This window comes from Rhinopithecus bieti, unplaced genomic scaffold (genome assembly GCF_001698545.2).
Source record: "Rhinopithecus bieti isolate Rb0 unplaced genomic scaffold, ASM169854v2 scaffold_12049, whole genome shotgun sequence".
Taxonomy (NCBI): Eukaryota; Metazoa; Chordata; class Mammalia; order Primates; family Cercopithecidae; genus Rhinopithecus; species Rhinopithecus bieti.
In genome coordinates this window covers 2,412,692-2,432,086 of record NW_016807278.1, presented here as the reverse complement: position 1 = coordinate 2,432,086, position 19,395 = coordinate 2,412,692, and the positions used below count along the sequence as shown (strand labels likewise).

The following is a 19,395-nucleotide window of genomic DNA, read 5'->3' as shown; positions in this document are numbered from 1 at the left end:
GGATAGTACAGTTAGTTAGGAAGTAATATAGTCAGCATTTGAACCCAGTGCTCATTCCAAATCCTATGATCTTTACAAAATTTCACACTCCCTAGCATATTAATGAGAAAAATCCAAGAGTCGGGAATTTTATTCTATGTTTTGTTTTGTTGTTTTGAGACTCAGTTTAGCTTTATCGCCCAGGCTGGAGTACACTGGCACGATCTCGGCTCACTGCAACCTCCGCCTCCTGGGTTCAAGTGATTCTTGTGCCTTAGCCTCCCAAGTACCTGGGATTACAGGTGCCCACCACCACGCCCAGCTAAGTTTTGTATTTTTAGTAGAGATGGGGTTTCACCATGTTGGCCAGGCTGGTCTTGAACTCCTGACCTCAGGTGATCCTCTCACCTTGGCTTCCCAAAGTGCTGAGATTACAGGCGTGTGCCACTGTGCCCAGTCAGGAATTTTATTCTAATCAATTACTAGATAAATAAAAAGTAAAACTCAATTGTCCCCACCATGCTACACTATCTCTTAGGATTAGAACATCTATTAATATTGTAAATCAGAAGACAGAAGAGTTTAAGAGAAGTCAAACTACTTGTAAAAAGATGTGCTCCTAAGAAGGCACTCTCATGTCTACCGGTGGAAATTTAAATTGGTGCCAACTTCTTCAGAGGAAATTCGGCAATATCTATTAAAATGTTCAACCAACCAAGAAAATCTACATACCTTTTGATCTAATTATTTTGCTTCTAGGAATTCTTTTTCTTGAAATATACCCTTACAAGTCCCAAGACGTATATGTACAATGTACAATGATGATTAATGCAGTACAATTTGTATTAGCGAAAGAGAAAATAAAAAATAAAAAATAAACAAACAAGCCTGGCCAACATGGTGAAACCTTGTCTCTACTAAAAATATAAAAATTAGCCGGGTGTGGTGGCGCACACCTTTAGACCCAGCTACTAGGGAGGCTGAGGTGGGAGGATTCCTTGAACCCAGGAGGCGGAGGTTGCAGTGAGACTAGATTAGGCCTCCGCACTCCAGCCTGGGTGACAGAACAAGACCCTCTATCAAAAAAAAAAAAAACAAAAATTAAAAAACAAAAACAAACAGCTTAAATGTCCATCAATGAGAGAATAGTTCAATAAATTCAGGCATATCCATTAGAAGAAGACAAATTTGTATGAATATTTATAGAATGCCCTCTAAGACACATACTAAATGAAAAAGACAAGTGCAGAAGAACATATGGAGAAGAACTGGGTGGCTAGGGGATGGTGTCTTTTTTTTTTTGAGGCGGAGTCTCGCTCTGTCGCCCAGGCTGGAGTGCAGTGGCCGGTTCTCGGCTCACTGCAAACTCCGCCTTCCGGGTTCACGCCATTCTCCTGCCTCAGCCTCCCGAGTAGCTGGGACTACAGGCGCCCGCCACCTCGCACGGCTAGTTTTTTGTATTTTTTAGTAGAGATGGGGTTTCACTGTGTTAGCCAGGATGGTCTCGATCTCCTGACCTCGTGATCCGCCCGTCTCGGCCTCCCAAAGTGCTGGGATTACAGGCTTGAGCCACCGCGCCCGGCGGAGATGGTGTCTTAATAACTCTGAATTAAGTACCATACATATAGGTGTTATCTTCAAAATAAATTTTATAAAGTGTGAATATCAAGATACCTAGCACATATGCATTGTCTTTATTTAAAAACAAACAGTAATAGTAATCTGGCTCCACGCTGGGCATGATGGTTCATACCTGTAATCCTAGCACTTTGTGGGGGCTGAGGTGGGAGGATCGCTACAGGCCTGGGCAATATAGCAAGACCTCGTCCCTACAGAAAAAAAAAAAAAAAAAAATCTGGCTCCATAGGATATATGCTAGCTTGCTTCTAAATCTTCTTCTTATTGTTTCAAGGATACCCAGAAAGCACTTAGAACAAGGTAAGAACAATCGAATACTTTACTGTCCGCCCAACCTAGCTGTCTTGACCTCCCTTCATTCTGTGTAACATGATGCTGGCAGTGATGCTTTGGTGTCTTTAATCAAATATTAAGAAGACTTCCTAAGATTTCCACTGCAAGTAACACTTCTCAACAACTCCTCTCTGTAGTGGGGAATTCACCAAAGAGGTATCTCTGTTCATCTTTAGAATGACTATAAGAAATCAGGCAACCTATGCTTGCTAAAGTCAACCATACTTCCTTTATATTTATAAGTGTAACTTCAACTAGATACCATCATTCACACACTCATTGATTCTCCAAATATGTACTGTATAAAAGAGTCTGTGTTATTTGCTGCAAGGAATATGATGATGAATAAGACCCAGATCCTATCCTCCTTCAACTCTAGAATTTTAGGAAGTAGTCAGCAGTATATAAATAACTATAATAAAAGATAGAAAGTGAAATATGCCAGAAATAAGTTACAGATAGAATGCTATGGGATTTCAAATGACTGCAATTGTTATTAGCTAAGAAAATTAAAGCAGGGCTAGGTGTGGTGGCTCATGCCTATAATCCCAGCACCTTTTGGGAGGCTGAGGTGGGAGGAGGATTGCTTGAGCCCAGGAGTTCAAGACCCAACTTGGCCAACATGGTGAAACCCCTGTCTCTAAAAAAATACAAAAAATTAGCTGGTGTGGTGGCATGTGCCTGTAGTCCCAGGTATGCAGGGGGCTGAGGCAGGAGGATTGTTTGAGCCCAGGAGATTGAGGCTGCAGTGAGCCACGACTGCACTACTGCACTCCAGTCTGGATGGCAGAGCAAGAAGCTGTCCCCAAAAAAAAAAAAAAAAAAAAGACGGAGAAAATTAAAGAAGACTTCATGAAAAATGGCATTTGGGAGACAGGCCCTGATGGGTAGGTAGGATCTGGAAGTTCACAGACAAATCAAAGACATTCCAAGTTTAAGGCAGGGTGTTATCAAAGAAAAAGTAAAGGGAGCGTACGGAGGACAGAAAGAAGTTAAGACCAATTGACATAGAAAATACAGGAAAGTGCATAGTGAGGAAATAAGACTGGAAAAGTTGGTAAGGGCTAGGCTTTGGGAGGTCTTTAATACTAGGTGTAGGAGTTAAACTTAGTCTGTAGAAATAGGGAGCCAGTAAAGGTGAACTGGAGAAAGAAATCAGGGAGATCAGTTAGATAACAATAGTTCAGTTAGACTTAAGGAGACAGAATAGAAAAGCACAGGTAGGTATCGAATACGTGAGAAGATTAATCATGGCCAGGTGTGGTGGCTCACGACACCCAACACTTAGGGAGGCTGAGGTGGGCGGATTACGAGGTCAAGAGATCAAGACCATCCTGGCCAACATGATGAAACCCTGTCTCTACTAAAACACAAAAAAAATTTAGCCAGGCATAGTGGTGCATGCCTGTAATCCCAGTTACCTGGGAGGCTGAGGCAGGGGAATTGCTTGAACCCAGGAGGTGGAAGTTGCAGTGAACCGAGATCGCGCCGCTGCACTCCAGCCTGGGCGACAGAGCAAGACTGCGTCTCAAAAAGAAACAAAAAATACTGATGCTGGGTCCCATGTCAGAAATCCTGAGTAAGTCTGCAGTGATCTTTAGTGGTCTTGAGCATCTGTATTTTCAGAAAGCCTCCCAAGGGATTAGGATACCCACAACTGAGACTCTAAAGGGTAACCTGTAAACCATCATTTTAATCTTGCAAGGAGGTTTATACAGAAGTCAGTATACAAAATCAGCAGCATCTCAGACACCCAAAGACCTGACCAATCACTTTCACCCAATTTTGTTAGTAGCCATTTGTGAAGAACAGGATTATCAAAAGGCTAAAAACACAACTTTGGGAAATCCTCCTGATTTGGGCTTCAGAAGCAGCCTGAAAGGAAATGAGACCATGAGACAAAAAGAACCAATAAAGAGGCATGAGCCATACTGCAGGAACAAAGGTTAAAGCACCATTTACTAACATTCTCCAAGCAGCTCTTCTCCAGCTCCATTAGGAGTTGAGGGGGTATAGGCAGAAAGTGGAGATGAGCAAGCTATTAGGATGAATTTACCAAAAGTTGAGCTAATATTCTTGGGAAGGAATAAGGGTAGAATCTTCCACGATGATCTTTGAGAGCAAGAGAGGCCACCTTGGCTAAATAGTGGGCTCCTGCTAGTAACAGTGGGGTGGATGAAGTTACCCTGAGATTCCTCCAACCTGAAGAATTAACGTTCTTAATTTCCGGCTAGAAAATGGTTAGAGACGCCTCCCATGCCAGCACCCCAGCAAGCTCTGTGGGACCTACCTTTAAACTCCATGTTAGCAGCATCATCCAGAAGTTCCTCCTTCATGGTATTAAGTGTCTCAACAATCATATCCTTCATTTCCTCCTGCTTCCGGTTGGCAATATTCATCAATGATTCGTACAACTCATTCTCCTTTTTTCGAGTATATTCCAGACGTTTGGGAGTAATCTGCAGGTCCCGCTGCATGTCAAATGCCTGGTTAATAAAGATGTCAAGGCAGTGGCAATGCACCAGGTTCAGGGCCTTGGCGGCGTCCACCAGGCGAGTCTGTAACACCTGGTGAGAAAATGTGCTCAAGTGTCTCAGCTTTTCACTCTGTTCCACCAACACGCTCTGAGCTTTAGTATCCTGGCCAGGAGTCCCGCAGTTCCAGTGACTGTTGCTCAGAAAGCCCAGGTCAATTAGCTGGCGATAAAGCAGTGATCTTTCACTCTCTGTTCTCCTGGTTGAGGAGTCTGTTATCTCTGAGCCCAGTTTCGGCACTTTGAAAAAGAATACAGGAAAGGAGAAATACTTGCGGATTTCCTGAAGCTCTTGCTCATCCCTCTCAGAGAGTTCATCTTTGTGGAGTGCATAGGTTATCACAGGCAAGAAATCATTCACCAAGTCACCCAGAACATCCACTGCGGGCCGGAGGCCTTGGCATGGTGCTACCACAACGTCCACTTCCTGGAAGGGGAGGGGGGTCATATCAGCGCCTTAGGTCAGAACCAATACTTGCCTCCCCAAAGTCCCACACTGAGACCAAAATCCTGATCTACAATGGAACAATACTTCGGTACCCCAGCCATTGATCCACCTCCTTCCTCAGTTACCAACACTCCCTGGTGCAGCCTATGAAGGCAGGCACTCATCCAGAGAGAGTGAAAAAACAAAGAAGTAGAAAGGATGGCTACCCCTTTCGCCATCAGATTAAAAAAAAATTTTGGTCTCTGCCTTCCTTTATTGTTTAGACATTCCCACCGATTCCCTCTGATGAAGAATTAAGACAAATAATGGAAGAAAAAGGAATTGTAATGGAAGCTATGAGACTGGGAGTGAGTCGACCTGGCGCACTCCTCCCCCTCTTGCTCTCCTCTGACACCTCCATCTCTGCCATTCTGACCTGGCTAACTCCTAAGCATCCTTTAAGTCTCGATGTATATGTTATGACATATCCTTATGGAGCCTTTCCTATCACACAGTCCCAACCAAGCACACTTTACTTCCCTTTTCTTAAGGTTCAACGTATTTATAATCCACTTATTTAAAGCTCTTCTTTCCCCCATCGGTCTGTAAACTCTTTGAGGGCAGGGACTGGGTCTATTTTGCTTACTATTGTAGCTCCAGTGCCTAGCATGTGGTAAGTCCTAAATACTGTTGAATCAATCAACAGTATTAAGTAGGAAACTAAAAGCCAGGTTCACCAAACACTATTACTGTCCTATTCTGAGTCTGTAGGTATCCCAAAGTCTTAGCCACCTAAGTCTAAGTAATACCTTTAGGAATATGATCACTTGGTAAGGCAGAGACCAAGGTTTGCCTATCCAATATCTAGTCTCCATGTTATAGGGGAAGGCGATGTCCTTTACAGATAGGGGTGTCCAATAAGTGGGTGGAGTTTCCAGGAAAGCCCTTTAGTGTACAGGGGGTGGATTCTACCAGGAAATACGCCCTTTGGCCTTGTCCTTTTTCCTGCTTGGAGCACAGATGTGACAGCTAGAACAGCAGGCATCACTCAGCAGCCCTAACGCAAACCTGAGGGCGGAAGCCAGCACTAAAGATGATGACACCAAAAGAAAGAGGGAGCCTAGGTCTCTGGTGATCACAGAACTGCCACACCAGCTCTCAGTTACCTAGCTTCAGACTTCTTTTATGTAAGGCAAAAAAACAAACACCCAAAAACTCTACCTTTAAGTTCCTGAGTTGTGGTTTTTTTGTTTGTTTTTTTGATGATCTGTTACACACAATTGAACCTAATCCTAACTGAAATACCCAAGTTGCTAAAGTGAGTTTCGAGAATGATCTTGAGGCCAGGGGCAGTAGCTCACACTTGTAATCCCAGCCCTTTGGGAGGCCAAGGCAGGGGGATCGCTTGAGGTCAGGAGTTTGAGATCAGCCCGGCCAACATGATAAAACCCCATCTCTACTAAAAATACAAAAATTAGCTGGGTGTGGTGGTAGGCACCTGTAGTCCCAGCTACTCCAGAGACTGAGGCAGGAGAACGGCTTGAACCCGGGAGGCGGAGGTTGCAGTGAGCTGAGATCACCCCACTGCACTCCAGCTTGGGCGACAAAGCAAGACTCTGTCTCAATTAAAAAAAAAAAAAAGAATGATCTTTGAGGTTTAGAAACAAACCTTCCACAGGTCCTTTGCCTAGTCTGCACTTTCCACTTTGTGTTCTACTTCTTTCCCGTGAAGGTTCCAAACACACAAGAGCGTATGTCTATCTACTATATTTCAATCCATTGCATAGGTTGTTCCTCTGTGTCTCTGACATTGTCTATTTTGCCTGGCATTCCAGGTGTAAACTGTTAACTAGGGACTCACACATATTAATATATTACCATTGTAGGTACATAGACTCCCGATGTCTTCAAGGGTCTGCAAACTCAGAATCAATCCTCCACAGAATTCTAGCATATTTTAGAATTATAAAAGAATTCAACACAAATATGCTCATTTGTGCCCTTAACAGTTATCAGATGTTGAATATTTACTTTACGTGAACTCTAAAAGATACACAATTTTGCTTCTTTCAGATGAATCTACTGTTTTTATATCTTACCCTATTTGAGCAGTAGGTTTATTGATTGAGTGATTGAGACGGAGTCTCAGTCTGTCGCCCATACTAGAGTGCAATGGCACGATCTCAGCTCACTGCAACCTCTGCCTCCTGGGTTCAAGCGATTCTCCTGCCTCAGCGTCCCAAGTAGCTGGGATTACGGGCACACACCACCACGCCGGGCTAATTTTTGTATTTTTAGTAGAGATGGGGTTTCACCATGTTAGCCAGGCTGGTCTTGAACTGTTGACCTCAACTGATCCACCTGCCTCAGACTCCCAAAGTGCTGGGATTATAGGTGTGAGCCACCACACCCAGCATGAGCAGTAGGTCTTTTTGATAAGTTTTTGTTTGTTTGTTTGTTTGTTTGAGACAAGGTCTTGTGCTGTTGCCCAGCCTGGAGTGCAGTGGTGCAATTAAGGTTCACTGCAGTCTCAACCTCCCAGGCTCAAGTGATCCGCTCATCTCAGCCTCCCAAGTAGCTGATACTACAGGTGTGAGCCACTACGCCCAGCTAATTTTCATTCTTTTTTGGCTATTTTTTTTTGGTAGAGATGGGGTTTTGCCATGTTGCCCAGGTTGATCTTGAAGTTCTGAGGTCAAGCGATCTGTTCCTCAACCTCCCAAACTGCTGAGATTACAAGTGTGAACCACTGTGCCCAGCCTTGTTTGAGTTTTTAAAATCTTCTTTATTCCCAACAAAACACAAATATCTCACCTTCTTTTCTCACAAAGAACTGTGCTATTTTCTCAGGAAGGTCATATAACTTTAATTTGCCTGGCCACTTTGAACTCCCTAAAGCTCAAAGTGCTTTTAGCATCTCACCATTTGTCATTTTAGCAAACACTACATAAGTCAATCTACTCTTTATCCAACCCAAGCCAAGAAGAAATTTGCTGTTTCATCTGTGTCTCAAGTTGCATGGAATGTTTTCTGGCTGGAAGACTAGTCTGATACTCATCTTGCTATTCAAAACAAACCCCTTTTCACTACCCTGAGTCACACATGCTACAGTATGAATCATTTCAGTGAAGCATATTCAAAAAGTTGGTAAGTAAGAAATTTTAAGGTTTAAAATAGAACATACAACTGCATAAATGACAACATTATAATCACATATAACAATGAGATAAAGACTAAAAAGAATCCCAAGAAACGAAAACAGTTACATTAGGCTGGGTGTGGTGGCTCACACTTGTAATTCCAGCACTTTGGGAGGCTGGGGTGGGCAGATCGTTTGAGGTCAGAAGTTCAAGACCAGCCTGGCCAACATGGAGAGACCCCCGTCTCTACTGAAAATACAAAAATTAGCTTGACATGGTGGTGCACACCTATAATTCCAGCTACTCAGGAGGCTGAGGCAAGAGAATTGCTTGAACCCAAGAGACAGGCTGCAGTGAACTGAGATCACACCATGCACTCCAGCTTAGGCAACAGAGTAAGACTCTGTCTCAAAAAAAACAAAGAAAAGAAAAAAAGAAAAGAAAACAGTTACATTAAAGCAAAGAATTATAGGTGGAAATGTTTTTTATATTACAAAGTTGCCCTAAATACATATTTTTTAAAAGATATAAATCAACCAATCAAACTTACAAAAGGCAAGCCTAAATATTCAAAACCAAAGTATTGTTTAGAAATTTCAGGAAGAATTTTGTTTGCTTGTTTTTTTCTGATGGATTATCTTAAAATTCTAGAATAAATTTTCAGGTTTTCCTCAAAGGACCATTTTGTGTGCACGACAGAAACATCAGCCAAACCTACCACGTCCATTTGTAAGACCAATACGGTTGGGTGTTTTTTTTTTGTTTTTTTTTTTTTGAGATGGAGTTTTACTCGTCACCCAGGCTGGAGTGCAGTGGTGCAATCTCAGCTCACTGCAACCTCTGCCTCCTGGGTTCAAGTGATTCTCCTGCCTCAGCCTCCCAAGTAGCTGGGATTACAGGCATGTGCCACCACACCCAGCTAATTTTTGTATTTTTTAGTAGAGATGGGTTTCGCCATGTTAGCCAGGCTGGTCTTAAACTCCTGACCTCAAGTGATCCACCCGCCCCAGCCTCCCAAAGTGCTGGGATCATAGGCGTGAGCCACTGCACCTGGCCCAATACTGTTTTTAAGAGACCAGTTGACTTTATTTGCTCGTAGGTGTAAATTCATTATTAAAGAAATGGATTTTGGAAGCCAGGCACAGTGGCTCGTGCCTGTAATCCCAGCACTCTTGGGAGGCTGAGGTGGGCAGATTGCTTGAGGCCAGGAGTTCGAGACCAGCTTGGCCAACGTGGCCAAAACCAGTCTCTATTAAAAATACAAAAATTAGGCTGGGAACGGTGGCTCACGCCTGTAATCCCAGCATTTTGGGAGGCTGAGGCAGGTGGATCACAATGTCAGGAGTTCAAGATTAGCCTGGCCAATACGGTGAAACCCCGTCTCTACTAAAAATACAAAAATTAGCCGGGCGTGGTGGCATAAGCCTATAGTCCCAGCTACTCAGGAGGCTGAGGCAGAAGAATCACTTGAACCCGGGAAGTGGAGGTTACAGTGAGCCGAGATCACACCATTGCACTCCAGCCTGGGTGACAGAGTGAGACTCTGTCTCAAAATAAATAAATAAATAAAAAATTAGCTGGGCATAGTGGCACATGCCTGTAATTTCAGCTACTTGGGAGGCTGAGGAATGAGAATCACTTGAACCCAGGAGGCGGAGGTTGCAGTGAGCTGAGATCACGCCACTGCACTCTAGCCTGGGCAACAGAGTGAGACACTGTCTAAAATAATAATAATAATAATAATAATAATAATAATAATAATAATAATAGAAGATTTTGGGCTTTATTTTTTATTTTTAATTTTTCTTTTTTTTTGAGACGGAGTTTCACTCTTGTTGCCCAGGCTGGAGTGCAATGGCACAATCTTGGCTCACCGCAACCTCTGCCTCCCAGGTTCAAGCGATTCTCCTGCCTCAGCCTCCCAAGTAGCTGGGATTACAGGATGCACCACCACGCTGGGCTAATTTTGTTGTTTTAGTAGAGATGGGGTTTCTCCATGTTGGTCAAGCTGGTCTCAAACTCCCAACCTGAGGTGATCTGCTCACCTTGGCCCCCAAAGTGCTGGGATTACAGGCATCAGCCACTGTGCCCGGCCATGGATTTCGGGCTTTCTAATGGTAGAGTATGGCCTGATATGTTGGCACCCAGAAAGAAGCTGCCCATTTCTAAATATACCTTGTACTAAACAACAATGGATAGAAAACAGGTATTATGCTCTCTCTTCTCCCTTCCCCAGTTGACTAACGTGTGCAGTTGGTGTCACTGCTCTGAGTATCATGACTGTCAGAAGATAGGCAAAGAGCTGCTGGCAGAGACCCTGGCAGCAGTACAAATTAGGCTGGAATGTGATATGCGATTCTGCAATACTCACAGTGAAGGGATGACTCATGCCTGACGGTTATAAACAAAAAAGGAAGCCAACACTGTCTCCTGGAGACAGGGAGTGAAAAAATAAAAATTAATATAAAGAAGATGAGCCAGAGCTGTTATGGGTCTTAGTATGGCCACCTGAGAGGGAAGTCTGACATCAGACTGTTTCATGGATGGCTATATCCCTTCTTAGCACCTAGAACAGTGCCTGGCACTTAGTAAGCATCCAATAAATAAACATGGAATGAATTAATGAAGAAATGATGCTCAAAGCCACTTTCAAAATATGTAAAATCTTCTATCTTTCAACTCCCATCCCACACATTTTATCCCACACATTTATCTGAAATCGCATTTGCCTCTACTCCAAGAATAAAGCAATGAGTAAGCATTTTGCTCCTAACTCAATCAAGTAAAAAGAATCTCAAGGAATCATGACAGTAACCCATAATTCCCATATTGAGTCACAGTGAATTCCTAAAGAGATCTCTCTTGTAGAATGCATTCTGCATAAATCCATGGAATTTACAGAAGCTGATCTGTTACCACCCATTTTCTTGGTAGGATTAAGAAATGCAATAGAGGCTGGGCGCCGTGGCTCATGCCTGTAATCCCAGCACTTTGGGAGGCCGAGGCAGGTGGATTACCTGAGGTCGGGAGTTCAAGACCAGCCTAACCAACATGGAGAAACCCCATCTCTACTAAAAATATAAAATTAGCTGGGGTGATGGCGCATGCCTGTAATCCCAGCTACTCGTGAGGCTGAGGCAGGAGAATCACTTGAACCCGGGAGGCAGAGGTTGCGGTGAGCCAAGATTATGCCATTGCCCTCCAGCCTGGGCAACAAGAGCAAAACTCCATCTTAAAAAAAAAAAAAGGAAATGCAATAGGAAGGAGCTTGCTACTCTACAAACACCAGAATATACTTCTTTGGTTTTGTTTTGGGTATAAAGTGTAAAATGACACTATTTTATTTTATTTAAATTTTTTGTAGAGACAAAGTCTCGCTATGTTGCCCAGGCTGGTCTTAAAACTCCTGAGCTCAAGCAATCCTCCTGCCTCGGCATCCCAAAGTGCTAGGATTATAGGCATGTGCCACTGTGCCCAGCCAGTGACACTATTTTAAATGTCAAGAAGAAATCACTCAATCACTGAAGAAGGCTGACCCCTTCCTAAGAGTACTGACTCTTATAGGTGAAGAATCCCTACTCTGTAGCTCATGGTATATTACTAAAACTCAATTATAACAAAGCATGATTATACTAACTGCTAATTCAAACAGAAAACAGTGGCCTGGCACAGTAACTCACGCCTGTAACCCCAGCACTTTGTAAGGCTGAGGCTGGAGGATCCCCTTGAGCCCAGGAGTTCGAGACCACTCTGGGCAATATGGCGAGACTCCATCTCTACAAAAAAATAAAACAAATTAGCCGGGTATGGTGACAAACACCTATAGTCCCAGCTACTCGGAAGGCTGAGGCAGGAAGATCCCCTGAGCCCAGGAAGTTGAGGTTACAGTGAGCCATGATCACGTTCCTGCACTCTAGCCTGAACAATAGAATGAGACCCTATTTCTAAAATATAAACAAACATACAAACAAAAAACACAGAAAACAGTTATGTACGCAGGCTAAAGTTGGTAGGTAAAAGGTGTCTTTGCTTTCTCTAGAGTTCTGCAGCCTCAGGTTCACATCACATAGAAAAGTATGCAACTATATATTAATAACTGTCCTGCCCTTGCACACCCTTGACCTCTATCCTTGTCCCCATATTCTAGCTATCTTTACTTCCAGTTCTCCTCTTGTGACATTCTCACGGGGCATTTGAAAGGTTTCTCCTGTTTATTTTCACACAGGGCTGATTCTTTATCATTTCTAAATAGTTCCCTGAAACATCACTCTTCAGCCTGTAATCCCAGCACTTTGGGAGGCTAAGGCAGGTGAATCACTTAAGGTCAGGAGTTTGAGACCAGCCTGGCCAAAATACTGAAACCTTATCTTTACTAAAAATACAAAAATTAACCAGGCATGGTGGCAGGCACCTGTAATCCCACTTACTCAGGAGGCTGAGGCAGGAGAATCGCTTGAACCTAGGAGGCAGAGGTTGCAGTGAGCCGAGATCCTGCCACTGCACTCCAGCCTGGGCGACAGAGCGAGACACCATATCAAAAAAAAAAAAGAAATTAAAATACCTTGACTCTTGTTGGTACATATACCTTCCAAGGGGGAGCTGCAACCAAACAGCTATAACATGTTTCTAGGTTACAACATGCCTCAAAGAAACTGGGATCAATGTGAAGGCAAGCCAGAGTTTTATCCCAGTAGTCAACATTGAATGGATACAAGCTCATCTCCCTACCTAGTAAAAGCATCAGTGTGTAACTCAGGCCAGATATAAGACTTAGAAAAAACACAATCACAATCATAGACCTCAGAAGCCACAGAAAGCATGAGACCATCATGTTAAAAGTAGAAGAATATTTATAATCCCAAACACCCAAAAGCAAAGATTTTAGCTCTGATTCTCAACTCATAAGCATGAAGACTTTAAGGATCTGAACTCTCTTCTCTCTATCTCAAATGACAACGGATTAGGTAATCGACAAGTTGATAAGAATATATTGAATGGGCCGGGCGTGGTGGCTCAAGCCTGTAATCCTAGCACTTTGGGAGGCCGAGATGGGCGGATCACGAGGTCAGGAGATCGAGACCATCCTGGCTAATACAGTGAAACCCCGTCTCTACTAAAAAAATACAAAAAACTAGCCGGGCGAGGTGGCGGGCGCCTGTAGTCCCAGCTACTCGGGAGGCTGAGGCGGGAGAATGGCGTAAACCCGGGAGGCGGAGCTTGCAGTGAGCTGAGATCCAGCCATTGCATTCCAGCCTGGGCGACAGAGCGAGACTCCGTCTCAAAAAAAAAAAAAAGAATATATTGAATGGTCTCTATGCATTCTACCTAATGGATAGTCAAACACCTAGGTATCTACTGATGCACATAAAAGTAGAAATCTGAATTTTATTCTCTTGCCACTTACTAGATTGGGAGAGACAAAATATTTTGTCTAGAATAGAGAAGCGGGAAAGAGAAAGGAGGAAAAACTTTACCTTTCAACTTTTATATACTTCTGTATTATTAACCTTTTATAACAGCTTTCTGCTTTCATTTTATTATAAAAATAAGCCATAATGAATTACGAAGAATGTTCTCTCTAATAAGAGTAGAAGAATAACTATAAGTAAGTTGGAAGAAGAAGTCTTAAGTTTTGGGAGGAGTTCCAATGTGGATGATTCAGGGAAGGGATGGGTGACTGAGAGAGCAGGAAGTCTTCTCAAGGACACTGATTTATTCAAAGGGAGGAGGAAATGGGCTTACTATGTGCCAGACACTGTGGTAGGTGCTTTCAACACATTCTCGCACGTTAGCCTCATACCAATTCTAAAAGATAGGAATTATAGGCCGGGCACAGTGACTCATGTTTGTAATCCCAGCACCCTGGGAGGCTTAGGCAGGCAGAATGCTTCAGCCCAGAAGTTCGAGACCAGCCTGGGCAACATGGCAAAACCTCATTTCTACAAAAAAATACAAAAATTAGCCAGGCATAGTAGCATGTGCCTGTAGTCCCAGGTACTCAGGGGCTGAGATGAGAGGATCACTTGAGCCTAGGAGGTTGAGGCTGCAGTGAGCCAAGATCCTGCCACTGCACTTCAGCCCGGGCGACAGAGTGAGACACTGTCTCAGAAAAAAAAAAAAAAAAGATAGGAATTATAGCCCCATCTTACAAATGAGGGAACAAAGTGACACAGCTAAGTGACAAAACCAGGATATAAATCCAGGTCCCCATAGCTACAAAGACAATGTTTAAACAGTCATGGAAGACCCACTCTGTGTCAAGCACTATCTGATTTGGTGTTTGGGGAGTTACGAAAGTAGAATAAAAGATAGACTAGATGCTTTCAGGGGTCCTAACAATTCTAGCTAAGGTTCTGTATTAAGAAGTATATGCTGGCTGGTTACAAAGTAAAGGCTCCGTTATCAAACAAGATAATATCCTCTATGGATTGGTTGAGACATCACAATAGCAGTCAAAAAGAAAATATTGTTAATAGTCCTAACAACAGTTTCTGCCTGTTGACAATACTTTTCAATCTCTAAGTCTCTGAATTAGGGAAGATTCCCTACCCCATCCATCCTCTACTCAGAAGGAAACAAACAAATATGTGAGATAGTAAAAACAGAAAGGAAGCTATTTGGTGCAGGAAAGAGGTAGACAGAATCCTAGCAAAGGAAGAAGACAAAAGATGAAGACTGTGACTGCTGTCAGATTTTCGCCTCAAGAGCTAACCCTGGGCCGGGCGCGGTGGCTCAAGCCTGTAATCCCAGCATTTTGGGAGGCTGAGACCGGCGGATCACGAGGTCAGGAGATCGAGGCCATCCTGGCTATCACGGTGAAATCCCATGTCCACTAAAAAATACAAAAAACTAGCCGGGCGAGGTGGCGGACGTCTGTAGTCCCAGCTACTCGGGAGGCTGAGGCAGGAGAATGGTGTAAACCCGGGAGGCAGAGCTTGCAGTGAGCTGAGATCCGGCCACTGCACTGCACTCCAGCCTGGGCGACAGAGCAAGACTCTGTCTCAAAAAAAAAAAAAGAGCCAACCCTGGAAGGCCAGAGATGAATCACTGACAGTGAACTGAGGAAATACAGCCTCAGCTTCAGGATGTTATTTTGTTTTGTTTTTTTTACTTTAAGTTCTGGGATACATGTGTAGAACGTGCAGGTTTGTTACATAGGTATGGTTTGCTGCACCTATCAACCCATCATCTAGGTTTTAAGCCCCACATGCATTAGGTATTTGTCCTAATACTCTCCCTCCCCTTCCTCCAACCCCCTCAACAGGCCCCCGTGTCTGATGCTCCCCTCCTTGGGTCCATGTGTTCTCCTTGTTCAACTCCCACTTATGAGTAAGAATATGCAGTGTTTGGTTTTCTGTTCCTGTTTGCTCAGAATGATGGCTTCCAGCATCATCCATGTCCCTGCAAAGGACACGAACTCATTCTTTTTTATGGCTACACAGGATGTTGTTACTTATTTATTTATTTATTTTTGAGACAGAAACCCAGGCTGGAGTGCAATGGCGTGGTCTCAGCTTACTGCAACCTCCACTTCCCAGGCTCAAGTAGTCCTCCCACCTCAGCCTCCCGAGTAGCTAGGACTACAGGCATGTGCTACCACACCCAGCTAATTTTTGTTTTTTTTGTAGAGAAAGGGTTTTGCCTTGTTGCCCAGGCTGGTCTCAAACTCCTGAACTCAAGCAATCTGCCTGCCTTGGCCTCCCAAAGTGCTGGCATTACAGGCATGAGCCACTGCGCCCAGCCAGGCTGTTCTTTTAAGAGATATATCAAGGTTATTACAGTGAGCATAGGGATTAAAAAAAAAATTGCCTCTGAATCACACATATCCTTCATAGGTATATTAGCCTATAACAGGAATACCCAGGTTTTTTGGCAAAGAGCAATGTATGCAGGATGGTTACATTTTACTATGTATGTTAGTGCATGCGAGGGTAAAGGTGAGAGAGATATTAAAAACAAAATAGGATTACTGCCATAAAGAATTTATAATTTAGCATTCGCCTGAACTTTCCACATCCTTTTTAAATATATCACTTCAGTTTCCCTTTTTTGCCACATAAAATAAGAGTTTTAAATTTTAATTATACTTCTAGAATATCATTTTTTATTTCTCCGTCCTGTACATATAAATATGATCCTTGTTTCTTTTCCCTTGGAGTTGACCATTTTTTGGCCCAATTCCATAGACTCCCTCCACCAACAGTATCTTCTTGCCCTGAGGGCCTCACTCAGCATTCTTTCTTACCTTTTACCTATCAATTTTTATCTTTTAACCTAGATATACTCAAGAGACAATATGGTATCTAACTAAAGGTAAGTAATGTATAACAAATGTTGGGGTTTTTTTTGAGACAGAGTTTCACTCTTGTCGCCCAGGCTGGAGTGCAGTGGCGTGATCTCGGCTCACTACAACCTCCACCTCCCTGGGTCAAGTGATTCTCCTGCCTCACCCTCCCGAGTAGCTGGGATTACATGCACCTGCCACCATGTCCAGCTAAGTTTTGTATTTTTAATAGTAACAGGGTTTTACCATGTTGGCCAGGCTGGTCTCAAACTTCTGACCTCAGGCGATCCGCCCACCTCAGCCTCCCAAAGTGCTGGAACCACAGGTGTGAGCCACCAATGTTGGGGTTTGTGTGTGTGTGTGGTTTTGTTTTTTTTTTTTTTTTTTTTTTTTGAGATAGGGTCTCACTCCATAACCCAAGATGCAACGCAGCCTCGACCTCCTGGGCTCAACTGATCCTCCTGGGACCACAGGTGTACGCCACCACACCTGGCTAATTTTTCGTAGAGATGAGGTCTCACTTTGTAGCCCAGTCTGGTCTTGAAATGCCAATAACTAGACAAAAAATGAGAGAAGCTAGTTTTCTAGCAACAAATAGTGTTTAGTAAATTTGGGGGTTAAAATTTTATGTAAACTTGTCATTTTAAGATCTTTTATAATGCTTATGAGTTGTAAAAGCATTAATTACTGAAAATTTTAAAATACCGATATCTGTTCGTTAAAAACAGGGTAGCAAAACAGACAAACAAAACAATTACTGGCCAGGCGTGGTGGCTCATCCCTGTAATCCCAGCACTTTGGGAGGCCAAGGCAGGCAGATTGCTTGAGTTCAAGTGTTTGGGACCAGCCTGGCCAACGTGATGAAACCCCATCTCTACAAAAAATACAAAATTAGCCAGGCATGGTGGTGCACACCTGTAATCCCAGCACTTTGGGAGACCGAGGTAGGCAGATCACCTGAGGTCAGGAGTTCGAGACCAGCCTGGTCAACACGGTGAAACCCCGTCTCTACTAAAAGTACAAAAATTAGCCAGGCATGGTGGTGCACACCTGTAATCCCAGCACTTTGGGAGACCGAGGTGGGCAGATCACCTGAGGTTAGGAGTTCAAGACCAGCCTGGTCAACACNTATAATGCTTATGAGTTGTAAAAGCATTAATTACTGAAAATTTTAAAATACCGATATCTGTTCGTTAAAAACAGGGTAGCAAAACAGACAAACAAAAACAATTACTGGCCAGGCGTGGTGGCTCATCCCTGTAATCCCAGCACTTTGGGAGGCCAAGGCAGGCAGATTGCTTGAGTTCAAGTGTTTGGGACCAGCCTGGCCAACGTGATGAAACCCCATCTCTACAAAAAATACAAAAATTAGCCAGGCATGGTGGTGCACACCTGTAATCCCAGCACTTTGGGAGACCGAGGTAGGCAGATCACCTGAGGTCAGGAGTTCGAGACCAGCCTGGTCAACACGGTGAAACCCCGTCTCTACTAAAAGTACAAAAATTAGCCAGGCATGGTGGTGCACACCTGTAATCCCAGCACTTTGGGAGACCGAGGTGGGCAGATCACCTGAGGTTAGGAGTTCAAGACCAGCCTGGTCAACACGGTGAAACCCCGTCTCTACTAAAAGTACAAAAATTAGCCAGGCATGGTGGCAGGCACCTGTGATCCCAGCTACTCAGGAGGCAGAGGTTGCAGTGAGCCAAGACTGCGCCATTGCACTCCAGCCTGGGTGACAAGAGTAAGACCCCATCACAAAAAAAAAAAAAAAGGTTATTTGCAAGTCACTGACCTTGCCTGGAAATATTAGTCTACCTCAGTTCCCTGAAGTAAACCCTAACAGATAACACCATGAGCCAATAACCAGGTCAGTATGTGGCAGCCCAAAAGGCCAAAAGCACCTGGTGGGCTACTGATCAGAGCAGATCAACTGAAGCTATGTAACTGCCACAGTAAACAAAACGCCACCTCCAGGCTGCAGGAATCCCATCTCAGGCTGAGCAAGTTTAATCGCTTCTGCTGCTGCTTCTTCCTTTTCTTACAGGTGTTCACGGGAGAAAAAAACAAAAATAAACACACACACAGATATATCAGATTGAGCAACTCTAAGGTAGACAACTGTTCCATCAGATTTGTAAGAAGAAAGAAATGGAAAAGGAGGTATCAGATATATATGCTTGAAGGAAGGCATGAGGGTGGGGAAGGGGGAGTACTTTTGTATATAAAGACACAACTAGTGAATATGGCGAATGGTGAACTGCGCTGCCAATTGCAAAGTGACTATGTTTGAACACCAACTGAGGTTTCAGATACGAACGGCTTGACAGTGTTCCTCTATTGTTGAATTTTGAACTGAGAATCTCAGGGGATCCAGAACTAAAAAGGTGGGAATACCAAGCAGTGTGGGTCCATGTGAGTCGGCCTATTCTGGAACAAACTGAAAATGGCTAATTTATGAGGACTTTAAAATAACATATTAGAAGAATGACCATTGTATAAGAGGGCAGGGGAAATTCTGCTTTGATAATTTGACAGTTCAAAATGAACACTGCATTTCCCCTAATTCAATCTTGATTTCCTTTAGCTAAATGTTTCCTTTCTTTACTACCCTCTTCACAAATCAGATGGAAGGGCTATTTAGAGCTAACTCACTGGTCCTAAAAATAACTGGAGCTAAACAAAAAGCTCATTCTCGCTGGCATGAACGATTTTCAGGTAGCTGCTGTGCGATGCCCCCAGCAGTAAGCTGAGTATTGCTGATGTATGTAACAGAGACAGGAGTCGGGCTGCAGTGAGAGGGCAGTGCTTGGATTCCACAAAGGTTGCAAGGCCCTCTGAGACTCAACAACAAGGGATTCTAAACTTAGAACTACAGGGATCTGGTACGAGGCCTACACCAAAACCACTGGAGAATAAAGCAGATCTAGAGAAACACTGGCCAAGGAAGTCTCACAAACCACACGAAACAACATGAGAGGCTAAATAATTCCTCAAGAAAAGAGAAGAGAGAATATATTTTTTAACTATGCTGAGAGAAAGCTGATTTGATATCTCAACATCC

General features: G+C 43.5%; 1 protein-coding gene across 2 annotated transcripts in view; it reads right to left on the bottom strand.

Annotated features, from left to right (window-relative positions):
• Positions 1-19,395, bottom strand: part of DSTYK (dual serine/threonine and tyrosine protein kinase) — a 73,064-nt gene that overhangs the window by 20,112 nt on the left and 33,557 nt on the right. For both annotated transcript variants that reach the window (XM_017880984.1, XM_017880983.1), the window contains exon 3: positions 4,241-4,910. In XM_017880984.1, coding sequence (XP_017736473.1) covers positions 4,241-4,910 — 670 coding nt within the window. The remainder of the gene's footprint in view (positions 1-4,240; positions 4,911-19,395) is intronic.